The sequence below is a fragment of the Rhinichthys klamathensis genome, unplaced genomic scaffold (assembly GCF_029890125.1).
Source record: "Rhinichthys klamathensis goyatoka isolate OS25496 unplaced genomic scaffold, OSU_Roscu_1.1 h1tg000032l_1, whole genome shotgun sequence".
NCBI classification, from domain to species: Eukaryota; Metazoa; Chordata; class Actinopteri; order Cypriniformes; family Leuciscidae; genus Rhinichthys; species Rhinichthys klamathensis.
In genome coordinates, this window is record NW_026606581.1 from 640,170 (window position 1) to 666,361 (window position 26,192).

General features: G+C 36.6%; 1 protein-coding gene across 1 annotated transcript in view; it reads left to right on the forward strand.

Moving 5' to 3' along the window:
• tmem63c (transmembrane protein 63C) overlaps window positions 1-26,192 on the forward strand; it is a 68,526-nt gene that overhangs the window by 32,489 nt on the left and 9,845 nt on the right. Inside the window, exons 3-16 of the mRNA XM_056245490.1 lie at window positions 16-95; window positions 3,210-3,297; window positions 5,164-5,201; window positions 6,746-6,888; window positions 9,877-9,928; window positions 10,041-10,149; window positions 11,328-11,401; window positions 11,546-11,626; window positions 12,013-12,133; window positions 12,318-12,451; window positions 20,216-20,338; window positions 22,628-22,781; window positions 22,926-23,032; window positions 25,733-25,819. Coding sequence (XP_056101465.1) covers window positions 16-95; window positions 3,210-3,297; window positions 5,164-5,201; window positions 6,746-6,888; window positions 9,877-9,928; window positions 10,041-10,149; window positions 11,328-11,401; window positions 11,546-11,626; window positions 12,013-12,133; window positions 12,318-12,451; window positions 20,216-20,338; window positions 22,628-22,781; window positions 22,926-23,032; window positions 25,733-25,819 — 1,391 coding nt within the window. The remainder of the gene's footprint in view (window positions 1-15; window positions 96-3,209; window positions 3,298-5,163; window positions 5,202-6,745; window positions 6,889-9,876; window positions 9,929-10,040; window positions 10,150-11,327; window positions 11,402-11,545; window positions 11,627-12,012; window positions 12,134-12,317; window positions 12,452-20,215; window positions 20,339-22,627; window positions 22,782-22,925; window positions 23,033-25,732; window positions 25,820-26,192) is intronic.

A 26,192-nucleotide genomic window follows, 5' to 3' on the forward strand; every position in this document is an offset into this window, starting at 1 on the left:
TTATTTTTATTGTAGTTCCTGCTTCTAATCTTCTCCTGTTTGAGGAAGGCAGCGTGGGACTACGGCCGCCTGGCTCTTCTTATGGAAAATGACAGGTATCATCTCATAACTGTTGACTGTTTGCCGAATGCATTAACGATGTAAATAATTGAACAACTGTGTGTGGTGGTTGAGTGAACTGAATGCTTAGCAGGTCAGTGTGAGATCCTGTCGCCACCTGCTGGTTACTTAGGACATTATATTATTTGACATGATATTATTATTAATATACATTTTATTTATAGGCACCTTACATGACACTCAAGGACACCTTACAAACATGATAAAACAATCAACATTAAATAATAAATGATCCTCATTACAGCCTGGGCAGACTGGATACAAATACGATCACATAAAAGCCTGCCTAACAAAATGAGTCTTAAGATGAGAATTAAAAACAAGAAGACTTTCACTTTTTCGCACATCCTGTCGTTCCATAATTAGGGACTAAAGGCTCGAGACCCTGTAGAAGTTGTGCGAGTTCGAGGGAGAACAAGAGTGAGGGCAGAAGACAATCTTAATTCTTAAGATACGTGTAGATGTGAAGAAGGACAAATAAGTATGAAGGGGCACGATTATTAAGTGCCATGGATTTTAAAATCAATACAGTATTTAACTGGAAGCCAATGCAAGTGTTGTAGTATAGGAGTAATATTTTCAGTTACAGAAGTTCTGCAAATAATTCGCACTAACCAAAGTTTGTAGAGAAGCTTTGCATGAAGGCCGTAGGAAGAGCGTTACAATAATCATTATGTGATGTCACTAAAGCATGAACAAGAAGTCGATTAATAATATGTATGTGAAAATATGCAGATCGAGTGACTCTATTTATATGAGCTTCAAATTATAAAGTACTGTCAAAGATGATACCCAAACTTTTGACCTGTTTATACAGAGACACTGGAAAATGATCAATGTTCACAGAGGAACAATTTGATTTAGCCAGATTGGTTTTTGAACCTACAAGAAGAATTTTGAGTTTTACTACTGTTAAGTTTGAGAATATTGGATGTAAACCAAGCTTTAATCTTAGTTTAGCAATCTGAAAGGATCGATGGAGGAAAAGTAGAAGTTGGTTTGGAGGACAGGTAAAGGTGGGTGTCATCGGCATGGCAGTGGGATTGAATCCCACATTTCTTTAAAAATATTTTCAAGAGGTAGAAGATAAATAATAAATAAGAGAGGGCCCAAGACGGAGCCCTGTGGAACACCAGTAGTGACAAAAGAAGGATTTGATCGAAACTGCTTCAGCTGTACAAATTGAGTATGACCCGTAAGATAAGATCGGAGCGGGAACCAAAGATCCCAATAGACTCTAGTCTGTGTAACAGAATCCTGTGCGAAATGGTATCAAATGCTGCACTCAAGTCGAGCAGAATAAGTCCCGAGTCAGCAGCGGACATTAAGTCATTAGAGATCTTAACTAATGCAGTCTCAACACTATGATATAATATACAATATACATAGTGTTTATATTGTCAGGCACTCTTTTTTATTCATTTAGCATATCATTTAATTTTTGCTCATGTTTTTGAGAAACCTGTACAGTATGTTAGTATTATTAAAACATTTCAGCTCACACACACACACAGTGTCCCTGTGGGAGCAGTGGGTGAAATTGAAATCATAACTCTAAAGGTTTGGCAGTGTTGCTTTATTCTGCATCAGCATGTAGCATTAAAGTCTTTGTTTATCCGAATGTGCCGGTGATTTTCAGTGTGTATATTTGCAAAGCATTGCATCAGCCCACAGAGAAAACGCCGGCTCTCACAGTAATAATACTTTTACATTTGTGCGCACTAGAATTTCACTTGATGGGCTGAAATGTTCGCCATTTTCTGATCTTGAGGCTAATTATACTTGAGTAATTTTGGAACAGGCATTGAGGCAGGAAAATACTGTCACTGACTGACATGATATATAGATAAGACAAAGTTTAATTGTCACATGGGAAGATTTCAGAGTTGTTATATCTCAGTTATTCAGTCAAACGTTCAGTTAATGTTTGGTTTATCTGTGGTTATCAAAGACTTCTTTCTTCAAAACCATGTTGGTAACACTTTACAGTAAGGTTCCATTTGTGAACATTAGTTAACTGCATTATTTAACATGAACTAACAATGAAAAATACTTCTAAAGCATGTATTAATCTTAGTTAATGTAATTGTAACATTTATTAATACATTTTTAAATCAAAAGTTGTATCTGTTAATATAATTTCATGGACCTGAGCTAACGTGAACTAACAATTGTAGTTTTGGTAACACTTTATTTTACAGTGCATTTTTTTATTACACATATTACATGTACTTACTATAGTAATAACAGTGAATTATGCATAATTACATGCAACTAACCCCAAAACAAACCTAAACCTAATTAAAATCCCCATAGTAATTATATGTTGTTTATTGATATTACCAATACTCAGGACATAAATTGTATTATTACAGTGTAACCAAGACACCTTAAAATTAATTGTTACCATATTTTTATACATACTGAAAAATTAATACATACCGTAGCAAATATCTTGCTCATTGTTAGTTAATATTAGTTAATGCAATTGTTAACTAATGGGACCTTATTTTAAAGCAAACATCAGCAAAACTGAAATTAAATGATCATATTTAAAAAAAAAAAAAAACCGAGTATAAAACCGCAATAAGATTCATTCAAGCATGTGTCTACTACTATATAATGAAAGTAGATTTAACTGAAAAGTTCAACTGTGTTCTCAGGATAAATGTGTATTTATTAATTATTAGAATGAATTCAGTTACAGTAAATTTCTGCTGGCCAAAATAATGTTTTGCATTTTAAATACAGATATCTTGTATTGCTTTTGAATTTATATAGAAGTCATATTTTAAGCAATATGTTATTATGTGTTAAACTAACTGGCGATTGTGAAAATGTACTGTAGCTTTTTTGTTGCCAAGTGTTTAAGGTATGAGAGGCTTACATTTTTGTAATATTTATAAGAAACAAAATATACCCATCTTGAAAAAAATTGAATAAAAAGTGTCATAACTGGCCCTGGCCTATATATATAATTCAACATGGGAATAATATTTCCACATTTCTAACAGTATGTGAGATCTTCTTAAGTGTATTTTGTGAAAAATGATTACCTGTCCATTTTATTGTTTGTCTTTGTTCTGTAGCTTGACATCATTATTCTATGGAGAACAAAGTGAGAAGGAGAAAACCCCATCAGAATCCAGCCCATCAGACTCAGAGACCAAGGACACGGTGAGGAAAAAAGCATCACACACATTTAAGAAACGTTTGATCAGGATCTTCGTTTGAATTTACTAAATTTGGCAGTGCAGAAACCCTCTCACATCACAAGGCCTGCACTTCGTTATGGATGCCAACCCTACCTAGAAACGAGTAAAATTAATAGATAGTGTTTTTTTAAAGGTGTCATGACATGAGAAAGAAAATTTGCCTTGATCTTTTGACATATATGAGGTCTTTGTGTAACGAGGCACAATGTAATGGAGGGAATCTTTTGTTGAAAGTTGAACTATTGAATCTGACAGCAGCTGCATCACAAACCGTAAGAAAATGATTTCATAAGCCTTTGTAAATGACGGTTTAATATGAATTTTTTTTTTTTAAACGTACTCGTGTCCACAATATTGTTTCCTATGCTGTGATGTTAGCCAATCATAACAGTGGCCGTTTACTCACAAGCCTTAAAGGAGAACTCCGGTGCAAAATAAACCTTTGGTCTAATTACACATTGTTACCTAGTCAACCGTTATCTGAGATTTGTTTTCATGATTATCGAATGTAAATAGTTTTATCTCTAAAAACAGTTTAGCCTATAACGCTAGTATATAGGGCATAGAGTAATGACAAATAAAAATCGCTTGTTAATACCACTAACAAGGCTCAAAATAGCCCCACACTAACACGGTAGCATAATGAGGGTCCCTACCTTCAAACCGAAGCATTGAGAACTTTGTCAGTGTCCAGACAGTTTAATAAGAAGATATTTTATACATACAGTCAACTTCGCGTATACAGGCAGAAGCCATCTTTGAAAAACAGTCTCTACCAGTTGATCTACGAACGCCGATCCAAGTGCGCTGGTGAGATGTGAACGAGCTATAAGTTGTGATAAGGTGAGCGCGAACAGCAGGCTTGGATCGGCGTTCGTAGATCGACTGGTAGAGACTGTTTTTCAAAGATGGCTTCTGCCTGTATACGCGAAGTTGACTGTATGTATAAAATATCTTCTTATTAAACTGTCTGGACACTGACAAAGTTCTCAATGCTTCGGTTTGAAGGTAGGGACCCTCATTATGCTACCGTGCTAGTGTGGGGCTATTTTGAGCCTTGTTAGTGGTATTAACAAGCGATTTTTATTTGTCATTACTCTATGCCCTATATACTAGCGTTATACTAGCTTTATAGGCTAAACTGTTTTTAGAGATAAAACTATTTACATTCGATAATCATGATAACAAATCTCAGATAACGGTTGACTAGGTAACAATGTGTAATTAGACCAAAGGTTCATTTTGCGCCGGAGTTCTCCTTTAAAGGAGCCGCCCCTTAAAAACTGATCATTTCAGACAAAGGGTATATATATTTATTACATTTTTTTTTACAATTTTTTATTTATTTAAGTGAACCTCAAGGAACATATTAAAATAATAAAAAATATCCATGTCATGACCCTTTTAAAGTCACTATCGTCTTCATGTTGATGCAAATTTTCAACCGCTGATACGTAAAGACATAAAGAGGCACACATGAAGTTCAATCTGTCGACGTGGATTACTCAGCTGCTGTTACGAAGCGTCGCCCCAGAGCTGATGTCATATAAAATAGCCTGTGCACTCAGACCCTATTTTCTTTTATGCACACTATCTGTCCGTTTAAATTCTGACCTCACTCTGTCTCCTTTCGTTTTATGTGCAATGACAGTTCAAGACATCACAGCCACGTTAAAGATATTGCATGGCCTTTTCCACTTGTTACGCTATCCATGTTCAGTTAAAGAACAAATGATTCTGACAGATGCTACGCTAGCCAGACGCGCTCTGTGTTTTTATATGCCAGACCTTTTTATGACACCGTTGTCCTCCCTCCCTCTCTTTATAGGGCTTCTGTTCCTGGCTCACATCTCTGTCCCACATGAAGTAAGTGTGCAAGAAAGTGGTGATGTCATCAACCAGCATCCTGTTTGCTCATGTTATATCTCATTAAGAAGGGAAAACACAGGGTGAAGGTGGACCGGGCACTTTACCAGCGCTTCTAACGCCTGGATACGCTCAAAAGCCTTTCAGAACCGTAAACCAGCTGCTAGTCTGTCTCCACGGTCGCCGAGATGTTATTTGGACGAGTCGGATGGCATGTTGGTGCCACATTTAGCTGGTTCCTTTAAAAGCTTCTTGATCTCTCCGGAGACCGAGAGGCCATGCTGAGAGTTTCCTCGCTCCGTGTGAGGCGAGGCTGTGTGTTTTTGTGTGAATGAGGGCTCCTTGTAATCATAATAGCCCTCAACGCCTTTATGTATTTGTGTGGTCTTTTAAAAAGACTGCTACACACATTGAATATTGTTGACTGAAGCCAATAATTCATTGGAAACACTGAAAACTCTCACAAAGTCAGTCTTTGTCATTTTAGTTAAACTAGTTGAGTGTAGCGCCAGCAAAACCAAGGGGTTATAGTGTAGGTTGGAACATTAGAGAACTCACATGGGTTATTGACAGTGTCCACGATTAAGAAAATGAAAAAATATTTTAAAAGGAAAGAAAAAATCTGAAAGAAAGACATTTTTTTAAACGTGTGCCAAGTTTGTCTTCATGTTGTTTTGAAAAACTTTAATATACACTACAGTTCAAAAGCTTGGGGTCGGTAATATTTTTAAAGGTTTTTGACTTTTATACTCACCAAAAATACAGTAAAAACTGTAGAATTGTGAAATAAAACATGACACCACCCACTAGGGGGAGGAGCCCGCTAAAAGGTTTTAAAGTACTGTTTCCATGGTAATGCAATATCCAATTTCAAAATGGTTTTCACGGGATGAATTTTGAGTGTTTAAGCTTTCGAGTGATACCTAATTTACGATGATTACTAAAATATGTGATACGAAAAAAAAAAGCAATAAATAAAGCGGGACAGTGAAAGTCAACTGATAAATATGTGCGGTGCGGTTTTGGAGAGTCGCGCCACATGACATTTGACAAAAATGAACTACTTAAAAATGTCACATTATCTGATATTATAAGAGATTTATTGACCTTGGCAATAAATATTTAGAAGAGTCTGTAGGGTTTCTGATATCATTTCCCGTTTTTTTGTTGTTGTTTTTTTATGTTTCTGCATGTTAGTTGATCCACCACAACAGATGATTATGCCAAAGCCTTTAATAATGTTTTTTTTTTTTTTTTGGCTTTTTCCTTCATTACAGTATCAGAACTGTTGACAGTTAAATAACTTTTTTTTTACTTTCACTTTTTATATAAAAAATGACTTAAAAAATAATATTTAATTCAGAAGATAAAAAAAAAACTGAATCTATGTAGTGTATTTTTGTATAAATTAATGGATGGGATAAAAAATGTTGTTGTCATGAATCATGTCGTTGACCCTCATACTTTGGATGAACATGTTTGCCTAATGAAAAAATGTCATTATTTTTTAAAGAAGCTTTTTTGTCCCTGTTCTTTTCCCACAGGGACGAGGAGATCCGCAGTAAATGTGGCATTGACGCAATCACGTACCTGTCTTTCCAGCGCCACATCATCATTCTCTTGATGGTGGTGTGTTTGCTGTCGCTCACCATCATCTTGCCCGTCAACCTCTCCGGGAACCTCCTCGGTACCTCCACCAGATCCTCAATTGCTTGGTTACTATTTGCTGTAGTATTGCTCAGCCATAAAGGATTCATGACAACAGACACAACACGTTTGGTATCCAGGAAAAGGCAGTATACTTGAATAAAGCATTACACCAGCATTACATCTTAATTCATCAGCATGCACCTAAAAACAGACTCCAGTTTAGAATAATCTCATGAATCAGTTTTGACAGATTGTTAGTGTTAGAGTTTCTTTCTCAGATAGAATTTGGCTCGAGTGACCTCAAAATGACTGTTAAATGCATGATGCCATGCTCTGACATTGATCTAAAGGACGTTCTAAAAGGAAAATAAAATTGAAAGATTAAGTATGCAATTTTGTCAATGTTAAAATACTTTCTCAAAACCTTTAAAACATTCATAGGTTCATTTCTAGAGTGTAAAAAAAAATCGGGCCGTGTTGCTTTTGTTCGGAATAGAGTACTAGTGAAAAAAAATATATATATATATATATTAGGGGTGGAACGGTACACAGAAGTCACGGTTCGGTTCATACCTCGGTTCAGACATCACGGTTCGGTACGATTTCGGTACAATGGTGGGAAAAGCAAAACAAAAATGCAGAAGGCATTGTATTTTTTAAATAAGTTTTATTAATAAAGGCATAGAACCAGTTTATTTGCAGTGCACTGACAATAGTTTTATATAATTAGTTTATTAATTAAATTAATAAAAAGACAAAAAGACCTTGCAATATGTTTGGTAATTGTACTATTAATTTGAAATTATTTTGCTATATTTCAGATCAATATATTTGTTTTCCTTAATTTTAATTAACATTATTATTGACAATGTAACATTATTCTCATCTGAATTATAAATAATTGATTTCTGCATGTATAAAATAATACTACCATTAAAAACATTTGATTTTCTTTTTTAATCAATGTAGAACGTGTAAGATTAGTGCTCCGAGGACAAGAAATGAAAACCAATGCAATATGATGAATGTCTAAAAGATGGGACCCACAGACTGTTTTGAAATGGAGTTGGATAAATATGTTTTGCTTTTAAAACAGTGTGTGTGTGTGTTTGTGTGATTTTGGTTGGGTGACAGTTGTAGGTTACAGTTTGACAAGAGTTTACAGTGTGACAAAAGCACAATGTTGTGTTTTATTGCGAGTGTACACAAATATAAGTAAACACTTTGCAGGTTTAGTGATCTGTAGGAACAAAATGACGGAGTATGTTTTTTATGTTTCCACTGTTCGATCGTGCGCCTCTCTCTCTCACACTCACACTCACACTCAATCAGTTCGATCGCGCCCGCGCGCCTCTCTCTCTCTCTCTCTCTCTCTCTCTCTCTCTCTCTCACACACACACACACACACACACAAACACACACACAAACAAACACACACTCCAGCATTGCAATCTTGACATCGCAGCCTGTTCATTATGCGGTCACGGTCACACCAAACGCGAATAGAGCGTCAAATTCGCGTCTAGTTCGACGCTAGTCCAAAGCGAATAGAACGCGCGTAAAGCCAACGTTTGAAGTGAACGCGCGTTCAGAGCTAAGCCGATGCTACAGATTATGTGTCCCTAAAGAACCCGCGTATCTAACAGTAGTTCGGCATTACATTAATTAATTTGCACGCGAGTTTTATTTATTTTTATACCGTGTATTCTCCGTGTAAATTCGTGCACCGAACCGTGACGCCCGTACCGTTTCGGTTCAATACGAATACATGTACCGTTCCACCCCTAATTATATATGCACTACTGTTAACAAGTTTGGGGTCAGTAATTAAAAAGAAAATGCTTAAAAGATGCATTAAATTGATCAAAAGTAGCAGTTTTAAGACTTTCTATTTCAAATAAATGCTGTTCTTTTGCACTTTCTATTCATCAAAGAATCCTTAAATTCCGTGTACCCAAAAATATTAATCAGTACAATTGATTTTAACATTGATAATAATAATAAATGTTCTTTGAGCAGCAAATCAGCATATTAGAATGATTTCTGAAGGATCATGTGACACTGAAGACTGGGGTAATGATGCTAAAAATTCAGCTTTGCATCACAGGATTAAATTACATTTTAAAATATATTAAAATAGAAATCAGTTATTTAAAATTGTAATAATATTTCACATTTTTTACTGTATAAAAATAAATAAAAGCGGACTTGGTGGGCATAAGAGACTTCATTCAAAATCTTAAACATTAAAAACACCACAAAAAAAAACTCGTACTGACTCCAAACCTTTGAACAGTAGTGTACATTTGTTTTGTACTGATTTGGAGGGAACTGGGGAAAATGACAAAAAAAAACTTTGTGTATGGCAGGAAATCTGCAGAGTGCTGCGGATGCAGATTCCTGGTGGGCCTGCCGATGAATGACTTTAGGAAAGGCCTGGGAAAACTCTTGAAGATGTAGAAGGGCTCCGTCTGAACCCTCTATTAGTGGACGTGTGTAAAAGCATCATTCAGACCACCCTACAGTGTTTGAAGATGGTTGGGTGGCACCATAGAGGGTTAGAAGGGCCAAGTTAAATATGGGAAAGGCCTTGACTGTCCACGCCACAAGAAGAACATTGTGAAAAGCCACCAGCTTTACCTCTTGTTGTTCTCAGACCTGCAATAATCTTTTCATGCGACCTCGGTGGCAGAAGTTTACTGTGGCCTTCTAAAAGCGTTAAATGTGGACGTGTGGTAGACCAGTTTGTGGTGCAGCTTCAGGGCCGGCTGGTTACAATAAGTTGGGGGTTTTGATGCTGACAGTCATCTCTATGCAACAAATTGTCACTGTATTTGTGAAATAAACCAGCACGTTCACAAATTTGTCCTAGCAACCAAACCTAATGCGTAGTGATTTGGGTGTAGAGAGTTTCTTTATTCCACATTCACAGGCCTCAAATTACTTCCAGAGTTGTATTTTTGACACTGGTATTTGACAAGAGCATGAAATCTTAACACGACTTGTTTATTCCTATGTTTTGCAGGAGATAGTCCACAGAATTTCGGCCGAACAACAGTGGTTAATGTCCCTGCACAGTAAGTTTGTTTATTATGATGGATGTACACATGAATGCATTACCTTGTTGTGTATGTACATGTTTATGAAGTTGTTGGCATGATCTTAGTAACTCTCTTCTTCTTGCTTTAGGAACACATTTCTGTGGTTGCACAGTATCTTTGCCCTGCTGTATTTTGTGATCACCGTCCTGTGCATGGCCCATCACTCCTCACAACAGAAATACAAAGAGGACGAGAAGGTCTGTGAACAGCTGTATTGTGTGCATACGTGTTATTGCATCTCATTTCTGTTCCATAAATGCTTCTGCGTTTTACAGTGCTTGCAAGGGGAGCCAGTGAATCTCAAAAAATCTAAAAACGTCCTTATTTCCTCTTAAATTTAAAGAGAAATGTCATTAATAATAAATAATAAACTGTATTGTATTTAGCTGGAAGTCTGTTTTTACATACATTTGGATTTTTGGCATTGTGACATTATTTTTATGACGCCTCGCCTAGCAATGCCTTCAGATGTTTAACTTTTGTTAGTTTGCATTTCTCATTACTCTCAGTAATTTTCATTAGATTCTCTTTACGGTAATACATAAATGAAAATCGCCCTGTCTGGACACTATTTCACGGAGCCCTGCACATGACATGCGGATTAAGAATTAGTTATCTCGTTTTAGTTAAACCGTGGCTACAAATGAAAGAATTAGTTCCCATGATTTAGTAATTCATTCCCTCGTTTAAGTAAATTATGTCTACGTTGAAATACTGTAATTTGTTCCCTCGGTTTGGCTTAACGAAAACAAGGCAACAAATTCTTACAATGTGGCCATGATTTAGTAAATCGAGGGAATTAATTATTATATCGCACATGCGATTTACTTAAGACAAGGGAAGGAATTAGTAAATCGTGCTGACGTACTAGTAAGTTTATTTTAATTGTATTTTATTTTATTTCTTTATTTTAAGTTGTGGGAACGAATTGTATACTCGTGCCCACGATATATATTTATATGTATATATATATATATATATATTTATTTGTTCCTGCATGTTACATGGGGCTCTGTAAAATTAATTTATTTTATTTTATCCAAAAAAAAAAGAATGATAAATATACTACAACATATGATATATAAATGCTTTGCGAATTAAATTATAAATGGATATATATATATATATATATATATTTGCATTACGATTATGTGAATCAAGTGAAAAATATGCTATTCACATGAAATTAAATAAACGTTTTTATAATCTTTCATTGACCATTCAGATCATACCTGTGAAGTTGATTCATTAGAAGGCATATTTGATCATGTTCCTACCAAAAAAGCAACATTGTTCTTTTGCCGTCTTGCAACCACCAACATTTGCTTCATGAAATACACTTCTAGCTCTCATTTTTGATTTATTATTATTGCAGGTGGCCAGAACTCTAATGATAACGTCAATTCCAAGAGAAATCTCTGATCCCGGCCTGATCACCAAACACCTGCAGTGAGTGAAGAGCACAAAGCTGTTCTCTACAGAATTTCAACTATTACTTAATCTCCATACTTCAGCATATTGGAGATTAAATGTCAACACAACTGATGGCTTTCATTTTTCACTTGTGCCAACGTCTGTTCTATCTCCAAACAGTGAAGCCTACCCCAGCTGCACCGTTACAGACATCCGGTTCTGCTTTGACGTACAAAAACTAATGAAGCTGGACTCTGAAAGGTCATTCGCATTCTCACATCTCCTGAATGTCTAAGAGCTGAGTCTCGCAAATATTGCATATTTAACCATATTAAAGGCACATTCACACCAAGGACGATAACGATAATGGTAAAGATATATTTCTAGAAATCTTTCTAAATATAAAAGAATTGCAGAGTTCACACCACGATATTGTTGCAATCACTGTCAGAACCATTCTTTCCAGCTGATGAATGATAAAAACTATGACAGCCAAACAGACTTTAATGAGCTCAAGCATTTAAAGCGGCAGACGACTTATGCTCGTAACTGCAGCGCGCGCTTAGAATAAACAGAATCATTTCATGCTTTGGTGTGGATGTTATCATTCTTTGTGTGAACGGGCCTTAAAACTATATCCTGTACAGGCGAAAAGCAATGAAAGGAAGGCTGTACTTCGCAACCAAAGCTCAGAAGGAAGGCAGGATCTTGATAAAGACGCACCCCTGTGCACAGATCTTCTGCTGTGATATATGTGGCTTTGAACAGGTAAATGTCCCTCACGCACTCATTATAGTCAGAATGGATATCTACATATAGAATAGTCATGTGACTGGTGCTGCACCTCTTCATGTTGGCCACTGGAGACCACCACACACCAACTGACTGTCATGAACTGCTCTGTGAGGAGATACTCTTCTTCTCATGTCTATTGTGATTGTCCTCTCATCAGGTGGATGCAGAGCAGTACTACAGTGAGCTGGAGGAGAAACTGACGGATGAGTTTAATGCAGAGAAGAACCGGATCTCTATGAAGAGGCTGGGCATTGCCTTTGTTACCTTCAGAGATGAGAGGATGACTGCAGTGTAAGTGTTGGGGGTAAATGGCTGATTATTGAGAATCAGCATCATCCATCAAGAGGTCCTGTAATGAATACCTAGATTTTAAGAATATAAAAGTATTTTTATTTTAAAACATTTAACATCAACATGAAGCAGATCTGCTGACAGCTGAACCACTAGACTCTACTGTAGCTATCAGAATTTTTTTTATTTCATTTCTATATTTAGTCTCATAGAGCCCTCAGGTTCCCTAAAGGTAGTCTAGGGGTCCATGTGGAACATATACAGTATGAAACATACAGAATAAAAATCACAAACCTTCTAACTTAACTAATTTTAACATTCAAAATAATGACTTTTTAAGCATTATGAAATGTAGTAAAGTGTTGTATGTACATTGTTCTTTGATGTCAGTTAATAATGACTTATAATAGTGATGACATGTAGATACACCGTCAAAAAAAAAAGGTACAAAAGCTGTCACTGGTGCGGTACCCTTTTAAAGGGTGGGCCTTAGTTTGTACCCATTACTACAGTGGCCAAAAGAGCTCAACGTGCTGCAACTAAAGAAAAAACATGCAAATTGAAAAAAACACCTGTAAATTAAGAAAACGTCTTCATCAGTTTGACAACACGTGCTGCAAATACTCACAACGCAACCAGATACAGAAACACTGCAAATACTCACAACGCAACCAGATAGACACACTGCAAATACTCACAACGCAACCAGATACAGAAACACTGCAAATACTCACAACGCAACCAAATACAGAAACACTGCAAATACTCACAACGCAACCAGATACAGAAACACTGCAAATACTCACAACGCATCCAGATACAGAAACACTGCAAATACTCACAACGCAACCAGATACAGAAACACTGCAAATACTCACAAGTTAACGCAACCAGATACAGAAACACACTGCAAATACTCACAACGCAACCAGATACAGAAACACTGCAAATACTCACAACGCAACCAGATACAGAAACACTGCAAATACTCACAACGCAACCAGATACAGAAACACTGCAAATACTCACAACGCAACCAGATACAGAAACACTGCAAATACTCACAAGTTAACGCAACCAGATACAGAAACACACTGCAAATACTCACAACGCAACCAGATACAGAAACACTGCAAATACTCACAACGCAACCAGATACAGAAACACTGCAAATACTCACAACGCAACCAGATACAGAAACACTGCAAATACTCACAACGCAACCAGATACAGAAACACTGCAAATACTCACAACGCAACCAGATACAGAAACACTGCAAAAACTCACAACGCAACCAGATACAGAAACACTGCAAATACTCACAACGCAACCAGATACAGAAACACTGCAAATACTCACAACGCAACCAAATACAGAAACACTGCAAATACTCACAACGCAACCAGATACAGAAACACTGCAAATACTCACAACGCAACCAGATAGACACACTGCAAATACTCACAACGCAACCAGATACAGAAACACACTGCAAATACTCACAACGCAACCAGATACAGAAACACACTGCAAATACTCACAACGCAACCAGATACAGAAACACTGCAAATACTCACAAGTTAACGCAACCAGATACAGAAACACTGCAAATACTCACAACGCAACCAAATACAGAAACACTGCAAATACTCACAAGTTAACGCAACCATATACAGAAACACTGCAAATCCTCACAACGCAACCAGATACAGAAACACTGCAAAAACTCACAACGCAACCAGATACAGAAACACTGCAAATACTCACAACGCAACCAGATACAGAAACACTGCAAATACTCACAACGCAACCAGATACAGAAACACTGCAAATACTCACAACGCAACCAGATACAGAAACACTGCAAATACTCACAACACAACCAGATACAGAAACACTGCAAATACTCACAACGCAACCAGATACAGAAACACACTGCAAATACTCACAACGCAACCAGATACAGAAACACTGAAAAATACTCACAACGCAACCAGATACAGAAACACTGCAAATACTCACAACGCAACCAAATACAGAAACACTGCAAATACTCACAACGCAACCAGATACAGAAACACTGCAAATACTCACAACGCAACCAGATACAGAAACACTGCAAATACTCACAACGCAACCAGATACAGAAACACTGCAAATACTCACAACGCAACCAAATACAGAAACACTGCAAATACTCACAACCCAACCAGATACAGAAACACTGCAAATACTCACAACGCAACCAAATACAGAAACACTGCAAATACTCACAACGCAACCAGATACAGAAACACTGCAAATACTCACAACGCAACCAGATACAGAAACACTGCAAATACTCACAACGCAACCAAATACAGAAACACTGCAAATACTCACAACGCAACCAGATACAGAAACACTGCAAATACTCACAACGCAACCAGATAGACACACTGCAAATACTCACAACGCAACCAGATACAGAAACACACTGCAAATACTCACAACGCAACCAGATACCAGATACAGAAACACACTGCAAATACTCACAACGCAACCAGATACAGAAACACTGCAAATACTCACAAGTTAACGCAACCAGATACAGAAACACTGCAAATACTCACAACGCAACCAAATACAGAAACACTGCAAATACTCACAACGCAACCAGATACAGAAACACTGCAAATACTCACAACGCAACCAGATACAGAAACACTGCAAATACTCACAACGCAACCAAATACAGAAACACTGCAAATACTCACAACGCAACCAGATACAGAAACACTGCAAATACTCACAACGCAACCAGATAGACACACTGCAAATACTCACAACGCAACCAGATACAGAAACACACTGCAAATACTCACAACGCAACCAGATACAGAAACACACTGCAAATACTCACAACGCAACCAGATACAGAAACACTGCAAATACTCACAAGTTAACGCAACCAGATACAGAAACACTGCAAATACTCACAACGCAACCAAATACAGAAACACTGCAAATACTCACAAGTTAACGCAACCATATACAGAAACACTGCAAATACTCACAACGCAACCAGATACAGAAACACTGCAAATACTCACAACGCAACCAGATACAGAAACACTGCAAATACTCACAACGCAACCAGATACAGAAACACTGCAAATACTCACAACGCAACCAGATACAGAAACACTGCAAATACTCACAACGCAACCAGATACAGAAACACTGCAAATACTCACAACGCAACCAGATACAGAAACACTGCAAATACTCACAACGCAACCAGATACAGAAACACTGCAAATACTCACAACGCAACCAGATACAGAAACACACTGCAAATACTCACAACGCAACCAGATACAGAAACACTGCAAATACTCACAACGCAACCAGATACAGAAACACTGCAAATACTCACAACGCAACCAGATACAGAAACACTGCAAATACTCACAACGCAACCAAATACAGAAACACTGCAAATACTCACAACGCAACCAGATACAGAAACACTGCAAATGCTCACAACGCAACCAGATACAGAAACACTGCAAATACTCACAACGCAACCAGATACAGAAACACACTGCAAATACTCACAACGCAACCAGATACAGAAACACTGCAAATACTCACAACGCAACCAGATACAGAAACACACTGCAAATACTCTCAACGCAACCAGATACAGAAACACTGCAAATACTCACAACGCAACCAAATACAGAAACACACTGCAAATACTCACAACGCAACCAAATACAGAAACACACTGCAAATACTCACAACGCAGCCAGATACAGAAACACTGCAAATACTCACAACGCAACCAGATACAGAAACACTGCAAATACTCACAACGCAACCAAATACAGAAACACACTGCAAATACTCACAACGCAACCAGATACAGAAACACTGCAAATGCTCACAACGCAACCAGATACAGAAACACTGCAAATACTCACAACGCAACCAGATACAGAAACACACTGCAAATACTCACAACGCAACCAGATACAGAAACACTGCAAATACTCACAACGCAACCAGATACAGAAACACACTGCAAATACTCTCAACGCAACCAGATACAGAAACACTGCAAATACTCACAACGCAACCAAATACAGAAACACACTGCAAATACTCACAACGCAACCAAATACAGAAACACACTGCAAATACTCACAACGCAGCCAGATACAGAAACACTGCAAATACTCACAACGCAACCAGATACAGAAACACTGCAAATACTCACAACGCAACCAAATACAGAAACACACTGCACATACTCACAACGCAACCAGATACAGAAACACTGCAAATACTCACAACGCAACCAGATACAGAAACACTGCAAATACTCACAACCATGGGCGTCAGTTTGGTTTGAAATGTGCTGGGGACAGAGACGCATTCGGAAGGGCATTTTCAAAAGGGGTGGGTCCAATGACACATTCATTCTTTTTTCTCTTTCGCGCAGGTCATGTTTTGAAAGACGATGTCCTGTAGCTTACTGATGTAAATAAATAAAAATGTATACAAAGATGTGATGATGTCCGACCAAAAATGTGATGGTACTTTGGGTTTAATTGGTCGTACAATGAGATCTAATATATGTTGTTCGTATCGTGAATTTTTACGCGAATAAATACATAGATCCGCCTGTGTTGCGTATGTACTGTAATGGTCCAGTGGCAGAATTTTTGCCAAGCGTGTCGGAGGTTCTGGGTTCTAATCCGCACTCGTATAGTTTTTTTTCTCTCATCAAAACCGATAATGTTTATCGGTGGTTGTATATCAAGAATCTTGATATACTTTATCACTGATAAACATTATCGGCTTTGATGAGGGAAAAAAAACTATACGAGTGCGGATTAGAACCCAGAGAAGCAGGGACACGTTTGTGTGCATTTTGATTTGTGATTTCACCGGAACGAATAGAATCTCCGCAACGGATTGAAGCGCGCGTCCGAGTGAAGACAACACATTTCAGCGCTAGATCGCCTCTTATTTAACAAATGAATGAAACGAATGCTGCTAGTTAACTGGAGATGTTTTATTTGTATTGGTACATCCGTGCCGCGAGATGTTTCAAAAGTGGTGGGGACAATATCGACCCTGGCAAAAAGTGGTGGGGACATGTCCCACCCGTCCCCCCCGTAAATGACGCCTATGCTCACAACGCAACCAGATACAGAAACACTGCAAATACTCACAACGCAACCAGATACAGAAACACACTGCAAATACTCACAACGCAACCAAATACAGAAACACTGCAAATACTCACAACGCAACCAGATACAGAAACACTGCAAATACTCACAACGCAACCAGATACAGAAACACACTGCAAATAGTCACAACGCAACCAAATACAGAAACACTGCAAATACTCACAACGCAACCAGATACAGAAACACTGCAAATACTCACAACGCAGCCAGATACAGAAACACTGCAAATACTCACAACGCAACCAGATACAGAAACACTGCAAATACTCACAACGCAACCAGATACAGAAACACTGCAAATACTCACAACGCAACCAAATACAGAAACAAACTGCAAATACTCACAATGCAACCAGATACAGAAACACTGCAAATACTCACAACGCAACCAAATACAGAAACACTGCAAATACTCACAACGCAACCAGATACAGAAACACTGCAAATACTCACAACGCAACCAGATACAGAAACACACTGCAAATACTCACAACACAACCAGATACAGAAACACTGCAAATACTCACAACGCAACCAGATACAGAAACACTGCAAATACTCACAACGCAACCAGATACAGAAACACTGCAAATACTCACAACGCAACCAGATACAGAAACACTGCAAATACTCACAAGTTAACGCAACCAGATACAGAAACACACTGCAAATACTCACAACGCAACCAGATACAGAAACACTGCAAATACTCACAACGCAACCAGATACAGAAACACTGCAAATACTCACAACGCAACCAGATACAGAAACACTGCAAATACTCACAACGCAACCAGATACAGAAACACTGCAAATACTCACAACGCAACCAGATACAGAAACACTGCAAAAACTCACAACGCAACCAGATACAGAAACACTGCAAATACTCACAACGCAACCAGATACAGAAACACTGCAAATACTCACAACGCAACCAGATACAGAAACACTGCAAATACTCACAACGCAACCAGATACAGAAACACACTGCAAATACTCACAACGTAACCAAATACAGAAACACTGCAAATACTCACAACGCAACCAGATAGAGAAACACACTGCAAATACTCACAACGCAACCAAATACAGAAACACACTGCAAATACTCACAACGCAACCAGATACAGAAACACACTGCAAATACTCACAACGTAACCAAATACAGAAACACTGCAAATACTCACAACGCAACCAGATACAGAAACACTGCAAATACTCACAACGCAACCAGATACAGAAACACTGCAAATACTCACAACGCAACCAAATACAGAAACACACTGCAAATACTCACAACGCAACCAGATACAGAAACACTGCAAATACTCACAACGCAACCAGATACAGAAACACACTGCAAATACTCACAACGCAACCAGATACAGAAACACTGCAAATACTCACAACGCAACCAAATACAGAAACACTGCAAATACTCACAACGCAACCAGATACAGAAACACTGCAAATACTCACAACGCAACCAAATACAGAAACACTGCAAATACTTACAACGCAACCAGATACAGAAACGCGGTTAAAAAAGCACAGACCACAGCGGAAATGTTTCAAGGGGACCCCAACAGGTGTCGAACCTGACTGGGACATGCTTATTGTTCAATGTCTCCTTGTAAGTGTTGTCGATGACCTGAGGGGCGAGTTTTTTGTTTAATTTAAAATCCTGATCATATCGTCCATTGTGAGTATTTTCAGTGTGTTTCTGTATCTGGTTATGTTGTGAGTATTTGCAGTGTGTTTCTGTATCTGGTTATGTTGTTATTTGCAGCACATGTTGTCATCAAACTGATGAAGGTTTTGTCTTAATTTGCTGGTGTGTTTTATATGTGCATGTGTTTCCTTCAGTCCTTCAGGCTGAGCTCATTCTGCCATCATAATTTACCCCTAAAGAGTGCATATTAGTACCTTGAAAGGGTACTGTCCCAGTGACAGCTTTTTTTTCTGAGAGTGTATACAGATAAAATCCTAACAAACTAAATATTCTAATTTAAAATTATATAATTACTGTAATTATTAGCTTTTCATCTAATAATTAACTAAATAAAAAACTCACAAACTGAAATGTGGGCAGTTTGGTGCTGTATTGTATGACAGGAAATCAGTTTGTTTCTATCAGACTAGTTTTATAAGTTCAAAAATAATAATTTTGAAGTATAGATTTATTGGTATAGATCCCATGCTCATTATTAATACTGTCCCTTACCAAAAAATAAATCAAGAAACTCTTGTACATCAAACTCTTTCTTACCAAACCTTTGCAACTTAGAATAGCTTTTATTTAGTATACTACAATAAACAGCTTTATATATAAGTTTATACAACACTAAATTCTGGTGCTGGCTTCTGATTGGTCAATACAGTATGATAAAAACCACAATATAGTAATTTGGTACTCTACTGAGTAGACTACATTTGAAAAATATATATATATAAACATGTTCTCTCATACCTTATTGTTTAAATCTATAAGCCTCTGTGCTTATGTTTCTGCAGTATTGTGAAAGACTACAGCCGAGCTCGCTGCCGCCACAGACCCCAGCAGTCCAGCATTACCACAGTGGTGCGGGCCCATCAGTGGGGTGTTTCTTATGCCCCTGCCCCTAATGACATCATCTGGTAAGTCGAAACCATAGCCACATCTATATCTTGAAATAGGAAAAAGTATAGAAATAACCGCAATGAGCAAATGCTTTTATGAAATGGTCAAGATTTACAATGTTTTATGTGATGTTTTATTTAACGTTTTTTAAGTAGACGGTTATGTTAACTGTGATCTGCAAAGTTGGAGTCATATATATTTTTCATGACATGCTTTGTTCCAGGCCATTACACTTGGATTTGAGAGATGAAATTGGATTAATTAAGTCTCAATCTGAGTGTGTGCCTAGACAGCCACTGTGAAAGCCATTATATCTCTTACATAATATGTGTTGAGAATCATATATTGAGTGAGTGTTAGTTTGTGTGGGTGTGTGTGTGGGGGGGGGACAGTGTCAGTCCGTCTTTCTGCTTGACTGGACGTATGTGTGTGTGTGTGTGTGTGTGTGTGTTTGTGCATTTGTCTGAATTCAAGACTTTCTTTTTTATGGATACAAGCCCTAATGTTGTAGCATGTTTGCTTCTTATTAAAACAATTTATTGAAGTGTGAATGTTTTCCATTTCAGTGTAGCCCATGAGTTCAATGTTTTGTAGCACTGCATTTATAGAGTACATGGTTTTGCAATTTTGGAAAATTATAGAGTGGAAACGATTACTTTCGAAAGGTATTTGTTTCCACTTTATGTAAACCTCATTCTCATTTTTATGCCTTTCATGTGCACTGCTTTTACTTAAACGGGTAGTTCACCTAAAAATGACAAATCTGTCATCATTTATTCATCATTTACATCCTCATGTTGTTCCAAACCTGCAAATCTGAACTCATTATATTTTGTTCTTTTTTTGCATGGGCTTATTTGGGTTTTACTTATTTTACTTATATTAATGAGAGAACTTTTATATATATATATATATGTTTTTCCATTTAAATACATTGGAAATCAACTGGAAGAACATAGTCAATTATGTTCAGTTTACCAAAATCAAAAAAAGAGTGTGTGAGAGTTTTATTTTGCGGAACTAAAAATAATAATAAAAGATTTTGTTTTAATGTCCATGCAATCAAAGTAAATGAGGTTCAGTGTTGTTTTGAAGACTTTTGACTTTCTTTACATGGACAGAAACAGTTTTCAAAATGTCTTCTTTTGTGTTCTGCAGAGGAAATAAAGTCATGAAGGTTTGGAACGAAATGAACCTTTATAATGTCATAAATTTCATTTTTTGTGAACAATCCTTTTAACTCTTTAAAGCCTACTGTATCGTATTTGAAATTATTTAGACATGATCAAAATGATCAAAACTTTGCTGAAAAACCTGTTGTACACAATCTACTGCAGGCCTTCTGGCATCTGATTGATAGTTTATACTTTTATAGCAAGTAAAAGTCCTTTTAATATCATTCTGAAAACATCCACCTTCAGGTCGTGATACAAGTGTCTTTTTGCTCTGAAATCTTTACTGATTTTTAAAGTAAACGTAAGATGAACACTTACTGGTCTGAAGAAGTAATTTACTATTTAATTATCCATACAAAATCCTGATAAAATGTAAGTTATCAAATATGATACTTTTGAGGAACATTTATTTGTTCATCTCTCAATAATCATTGTATTGTAAACTAAGCATTTAAATCTCTCATCTCACTAAGACATGAAAACTGATATTTATACATTATGCATAAGTAGTCTGCTACTCTCTGTAGCCTCTGTAGTCTGCTAAATGAAAAAGATCTCATTGATTTACATTACAAACTAGAATTATTTCATATAAACATTTTTAGGTGTTTTTTTCCCCCCTTGAAGTTCATATTTTCTTATATCATACTATATGAGCCATAAAAGCTGGGCGTATCAAATATGAACACATATCTAAACTTTTTTTATTTAGATTTTGTATACATTTAGGTTGTATACATTTAAAAAATATATTTTTTTAAACTATTATTTCATATATCAGACTTTAAGAGTAAGTGTAGTAGACTATCCCATGGAACATCATAAATGAACCAATGTTGTGTCCCTGTTGAAAACAACCCAACAACCTTTAACTGGCATAAACTGGTTTCAGAGGTGTTTGGGGCACTGTTGCTGGTTTTGAGCTGGAAGACCACTAGCTAAACCAGCTGAATACCCGCTCTGTCAGACTGGGAGGCCAGCTAACCAGCTAAGGCTGTGTTTTCCAGCACAAACCTTCCCATTTATGTAACAGCAGCTGAACATCCCGCTTATTCTTGGCGAGCACACACTCTCAGTCCTGCTACTGTTGTTAAGACCTTGTCTTGTTGATTGGTGCCTGTGTTCTTCCAGGGAAAATCTGTCCGTGTGCGGTTCTCGCTGGTGGCTCCGCTGCGTCCTGCTCAACATTATGCTCTTCCTCTTGCTCTTCTTTCTCACAACCCCTGCTATCATCGTAAACACTATGGACAAGTTCAACGTCACTCGGCCAGTTGAAAGCTTAAGGGTCAGTGACCATCAAAGAAGTTTATAACCGTACGGCTGTATTACGCCACATTAGAATATAAAATAAAACTGAAAGGTCTTTTTTGTGTTGTTTTCGGAAGTTGGATGTTTTGAATTTGATCTTTTACTGTCTTCTACTGTCTAGAACCCAGTAATTACCCAGTTCTTCCCCACCCTGCTCCTGTGGGCCTTTTCCATTCTCCTGCCCTTCATTGTGTACTATTCATCTTTCTTTGAGTACCACTGGACCAGGTATGATGCCGTTTCCGCCGTCTGACTTTAAACTGTGTATAAATATGAGAAAGCTACAGCAGGGAGGTCTTTTTACTCCAGCACACATTCAAATGACTGATTTGTACTATAATTAAAATTAAATTATTGTTTTATTAACACAATTATTGAATTAATTTAATACGTATTACTAATATGTTCCCTGTCGAATGTTAAAACAACTTGAATTTGTTACCATAATGCATTTGGATGATACCATTCAGATATTTTATTATTTTTGAAAGAAGTCTCTTATACTCACCAAGGCTGCATTTATTTGATCAAAAATACTGTAAAAAATAGTAATATTGTAAAATATTGCTACAATTTTAAATAACTGACCTTTTTAAATATATTTTAAAATGTAATTTATTCCTGTGACGACAAAGATGAATTTCTTGCAGCCATTTATTGTTAATATTGTAAATGTATTTACTTTAGCTTATTTAAAAAAATCTTACTGGTCCCAAACTTTTGCATAATATTGTATATTTTTTAAAAATATTTTAAATATATATATTTTTATATGAATTTGTATCATTTAAATTTCCATTATAAACAACAAATTCTACCACAATATATTAAAACTTTTAGGTAGTTCAGTACTGCTCACATGTTTGTTTTTTTTCAATGAAATCAATGTACAATATTTTAGTTCAATAATGTTTGTTTTATTTAATATTTTGTATTTTTAGAGGATTTTATTGTACTAAATTATATTTATGGAATAGTTATGATCCATTTATTACCTGTTTATCACTTTTTGAGCATAGACCTTAAAAATAATAAATAAATATTGAATGCTTTGGAGCACAGACTTAAGTTAGGTCTCTTTTTAAAGAAGATTATTGCTGATGTGAAAAAAAAAAGTAAAGTAAAGTAAAAAAATATATAGAAGTTTAGGTTTATTATGAAAATGCAAAAAAAAAAAATACTATTTTTAAATTGTATATGAAATATATATTTTCTAAAACATGTTTTACTCTGTGAGAACTAAGGCATAAATCTACACAAGTTGTGTTCCAAATTTGAGGTTGATATATCAAAAAATGAGCTTTCAAGGTGATGTGTGGGCGCAGTACCAAAAGTTTCCACTAGATGAAATGTGATTTTCATTCATTTCCAATGCGGCCATTTCTGACCTTGAACAATACAAGTGGGTCTTTTTTTCTGAACCATTCAACCTTTTTGAATCATGTTGATGATTTTGTGTGTGTGTGTGTGTGTGTGTGTGTGTGTGTATACAAGTTACATAATGAAGACAGACTTCACCACCAGTTCACTTCACTGTTCACACACACACAGTTCCATTGCAGGGTATGGAGGTCCCCTGTTGGATAGTTAGCCATTGGTCAGAGTTGCAGGTCCCCTCTTGGCATGTTTAAAAAAAAAATAAAAAATTTAAATGCATATTTAAAGTTATATTATGAAAAAAGACCTTAAAAGAAAATTCCCCTGTTAGTGTGTGTGTGTGTTCACATAGCAAGTGCCAAAACGTTTCAAATTTAAAAAAAAAAAAAAAAAAACAGCACCAGAGGGTTAAGAAAACGAATTCATTATTAGTAACAATGGAATTTTCCTTTATTATGGTAATGAGAAATGGAGGTAAGGTGTTGCTTGACAAAAATATGGTGTTGTCCCAATGACCATGGTAAGTTTGTACTGTTGGTAGTTGTATTTGCAACGCAGCTTAAATCTATTGCATAAACATGTTCATATCAGCGCACAAACATATTGCATAACTGCTGAACAACCCCCAACCCAGCCTCAGTCTCCCACCCACCCATGCACAACACGTTTACATGGTGTCCCTCTCTCTTGCACTCTCTGCTTGCCTCTCCAGGCTTGTTGTCATAGTGATCACAACACGGGAATAATCATATGCAGACTGGCGGCGTCTTTCACAGAGTCACATTATAGTTCACGTGGATCAAACACTCTGTATTGTGCAGCTGCAGTACTTGCAATAAAACATTTGTCTACCTGTTGTATTTACAGTGCAAACACTTTTAATGATTAATATACACTCGACATGAAAGTCAACATGAAATCAGAATTGAGTATTTACGAAATTAATTTACATTTTTACTCTGAAATAGTCACATTAGGCTGTCAGAATGTGGTTTTATGTGACTTTAACCAGGAACTGGTGTGATAATGGAAAAGAATAGAATGGTAAAATCATGTAAAAAGATGAAAATCTATTTATTTATTATTATTTATTTAAAGTTGACATGAAACAGAAGTTAAAATAATATTTTCTTCCCTGTTGTGATGTATATCTGTGTGAAATGGCTTCTCGAACTAGAAAAAATGTAGGGCGGGATTTGATTTTGTCCATGGGGAATTGATTGGATGGTTGTGGTTTGCTATTGGTTGATCTCATGTGAGTGACAGGTTGTCCCGCCCTCACGCCAGTAAACACATCATCAGAGAAGAGAAGATATGTCGCTGCAAGAGGGAGGGGAATTATTTTGATGTAAGATTATTGAGGGCACATGAATTAAATAAAAATGTGCAAAAAAGATGTGCAAGGATAAATCATTTAGAATACTGCGATATTCCATAAAAAAAATACAAGTATTGTCAATTTTGATTTCATGGTGACTTTAATATATTTATTCTAATTGTTTGGTTCAGTTGTAATCAGTTGAAACTTCTTGTAATGTGTGTCTCTCTCAGGTCCGGTGAGAATCAGGTCACTATGCACAAATGCTTTTTACTGCTGGTCTTCATGGTAATCATTCTACCATCACTGGGTCTATCCAGGTAATCATCCTACAATAATTATATGTATAATAACACATCGATAAAAGCATTTCAAGGGTATCATTTAAAAAATACCTTTTTGGTCTGCCATTTTGTCTCAGAATAAAATGTTTCTGTATATACAGTACTATAAACAGTATGTATGTGGGTCAATGACAGTGATAAATAAGGATGTCCTACTTATGCCAACATTTTTTTTTTAATTAGGCTATTTTCCTTTTCACAATCCCCTGACAGTTACACTATCTGAACATGTTTGATTTTAAGCCCAACAAAATTCTCAAAATGACTGTCAACTCAGAAATTTTAAATGTTTATAAAAAATTTTATGAACCTCGTTTTTAAATCGTTTAATCTCACAACATAAAACAAT